This window comes from Alligator sinensis, unplaced genomic scaffold (assembly GCF_000455745.1).
Source record: "Alligator sinensis unplaced genomic scaffold, ASM45574v1 scaffold863_2, whole genome shotgun sequence".
NCBI lineage: Eukaryota > Metazoa > Chordata > Crocodylia > Alligatoridae > Alligator > Alligator sinensis.
The window spans coordinates 617178-620308 of record NW_005842780.1 but is presented as its reverse complement, the minus strand read 5'-3'; the positions used below and the strand labels follow the sequence as shown (position 1 = coordinate 620308).

Genomic DNA, 3131 nt, shown 5'->3' with positions numbered 1-3131 from the left:
ACTCCATTATATTCAAACTGATCAAAAAGAATATCAGGATTTGAGGCAAGCTGGAGGAGGGCTATAACATGGAGGGGCAGGCAAACTTCTATGATCAACATTTTGGCAGAAGCACCTTTATGGTAAACGTGCAAAAGTGATGTTACCCAACATGGGCAGCATTCAGGATAGAGGTAATATTTTCCACATCTGGGTGGGTAGTAAGTGAAATGTTGCCCATCTATTTTTTATAGACCTGGGAAAAAACGCAGGATGAGCAACTTAATACATGTGCCTAGTGAGCACCTTAGGATTCCAGACTCCTAGACCTGAGCTGCAACTGGAACACTGCTTCACCACTACATTACATTCCTTTTGTCCTAGAAGGCCAACACCTCGCGTTGAAGCACATGCCTAGGTATTCAAAATACAGCAAGCAGGAAGGTGCCAGTTCATTACCTGCTCGGCAGAAATCAGCAGGATCTCGTGTCGGGCCTTCTCTATCCCTTCCTTTGTGCCGGTGATCTTGATCTGGTTGCTGGGGTCGTCCGGGCGGGGGATCTGGATTTTGGTTGCAGTTTTGAGCTCCAGGTCCTGCAGCTTCTCGCCATTCTTTCCGATGACAAAGCGGTGATGTTCTTTGGGGATGGCAACAGTTGCTGAAGCCTACAAACATAGGAACCAACATCCAAGTGAGACCATCTCTGTCAGAGGCAGGTGAACCAAGATAGAGGCTCTCTGCATTACCAGCAACTCTGTCATGCCTTACAACTCAAGATTCTTTCCATGAGACATGGGTCATTAATACATACTCTCTGCACACCCTGCATTAGCAGTGGGAGAGAAGCAAGCTTTGACTTAATAGGGGTGAGCAAACTTAGCAATTGCAAATGCAAGCAACAGACTGAGTGCCTTGGAGTCCCCTCAACACCAGTGGTGAGGTCCCTCCACAGTAGCATAGGCCATAGCAGTGCACTACTGTACTGCAGCTACAACAGGAGAAAACGCCATGAGGGTAGGCACTTTAAAAAAAAGGCACTTAAAAAAACCTAAGTGCGCACACACCCCTTGGACCTCTGCTCCCACAGCTGCCAAGGACAAGCAGCATGAATTCATGTCCTCTAACAAGCAGACCAATCCTGCCCTGTGGAAAAAGCTTACAAAACAGCTACTAAGTGGTAATCTAGTACTGAACTGGTCTGCGTCAGCAGCCTGTTCACAAGGTAGAAGGCACCATTTCCCATCCCAGGCTGAGGCAATCTCTTCCAGGATCCACTCTGACTCTGCTACTAGTGCTTCTTTTGTGGCAAGAATCTTTCCTTTCATTTTAACCCATCATTTTAATTTGAACTCTTTTGCGTGACAGCTTACAGTTGACACCACACAGGAGCTTTTGATGCTTGCGTTTGTATAGCCATGAAACTAATTATAAAACTTAAAACGAGGTAAAATTGATGTAAAGTCCAGATTAGCTCTCTACTGATCGGGGGCTAGGATAAGGCAAGAATGTCATATAAATGCACAGCCCTTAAAAGGGACTGCAATGGTGGCTTCCTATGACACTTGCCCAGTGTCCCCAAAACCTGTTATTCTATTCCTACTACAATACAGCCTGTGCTGCTTGTTCAAAACACACCCTAATACACCATTTGCACCTTTGTTATCTACCATCTGGCTTGGTGCAGTGTGTGGGTGGACAGGTACCAAGGTCAGGGCATGTATTAATGTCATCTTAACTGGCAACTGCATTTGAGAAATCCTAAATGCACATGGAATTGTGTGGAATACAAAGCAGAAAGATCCCCTTGATTATAAAATACATCAATCTAAGTGAATGGGATTTAGATACAGCAGTGAAGGAAGGCAGCAAATGTTCTGTTAATATTAGTCTTCCTTTACCAAAATCAAGAATCTCCATTACAAAGAACTTCCCTTACAAGTTAACTGCAGCACACTGAGGAACTTCCACCTCTCTCCCATTTTTGGGTGTAGAGGTTTGGCCAATGGCTAGCCCCTCTATGCAATGCCAACTCTCTGAAGAGGAACAGTCTCTCCAGGTGCAGGTTCTTACTACAAGACATCTGTCTGCATAACATATTGCAGGATCTAGTCCTGGGAGGAGTCTGCATGCCCTGTAATTAGCTTTGAACCCTATTTTAAGTCTAGTCTCTATTCCAAGTTGCCAATTGTGCACTTTGAAAGATGAGAGGCAAAGCTGAATTAGTCACCTAACAACAACCCTTCAGTTTACAAGCACACACACCCAAGGGCCTCCAAACATGAGAGGCCATGGGGGACAAGCAGAGACCAGAAGGAAACAACAGTTCAGTGCACTCACCTGGGTCTGGAGTCGAGCGACAATCTCCTTCCGAGCCTTCATGACTGCTTCCAGTTTTCCAGAGACCATGATCGAAAGGCCCTGGTCCTTAGCGAGAGATAGCTCCAAGTGAGCTCCCGTCTTTTGCATGATGTCTAGGCAAATCTTGGCCTGCTCGCCTTCACCAAACTGATTCATGTCCTTGTATTTCCTCTCCTCCAGTGGCACATGAAACACCTGCTCAGCCAGAGACGGGTAAGGGAAGGGCAGGTTATTCAACACTACCCTAACTGCTTAGTTACAGTCACATGCCCTCCTTCTAAAACTGGGTTATTGCACTGAATCTCCTCCCCATGTAATAACTGAGCGAGATTCTGGCTGCAAACTGGCTTGGAAGACTAAGCAGAATTGAAGACAGGTCAATCAGCTTAAGTTCATAGACCTGGGAAATCTCCCATCACAATGAGAGCAACCACTGGACAGATCAGCAACAACCCCTGCACCTCACCCCCCTGGACCTCCTAGCTTAGGACCTGGTTTCAGGGGCTAACTGAGCATCTCTCAGAGAAAGGTACAAGACTACAACAGGTGGTCATGGGAGGGTCTACCCCCTTTGCTAACCAAGTCTTGTTCCACTTGTAAGAAACTGGCTCTAGCCATGAACTATGAGGTTTTACATCCCATCTGGTATTCACTGTGTTAACTATTGGGGCTCTGAATGCTCTTGGCAACCCCAAGAATAGACTATGCTGGGTTTTGAGTATTTTTGTGAAGGAGCACCAAGTTCCTGTTTTGTTTCAATCCCTCACTGCATTCACCACCACAAAGGTGTTCT

General features: G+C 46.0%; 1 protein-coding gene across 4 annotated transcripts in view; it reads right to left on the bottom strand.

The window, feature by feature from the left end:
- The window catches only part of HDLBP (high density lipoprotein binding protein), a 43206-nt gene that overhangs the window by 18925 nt on the left and 21150 nt on the right, over positions 1-3131 (bottom strand). For all 4 annotated transcript variants that reach the window (XM_006034879.3, XM_025216986.1, XM_025216985.1 and 1 more), the window contains exons 5-6: positions 2318-2533; positions 439-645 (exon numbers count right to left, since the gene is read on the bottom strand). In XM_006034879.3, coding sequence (XP_006034941.1) covers positions 439-645; positions 2318-2533 — 423 coding nt within the window. The remainder of the gene's footprint in view (positions 1-438; positions 646-2317; positions 2534-3131) is intronic.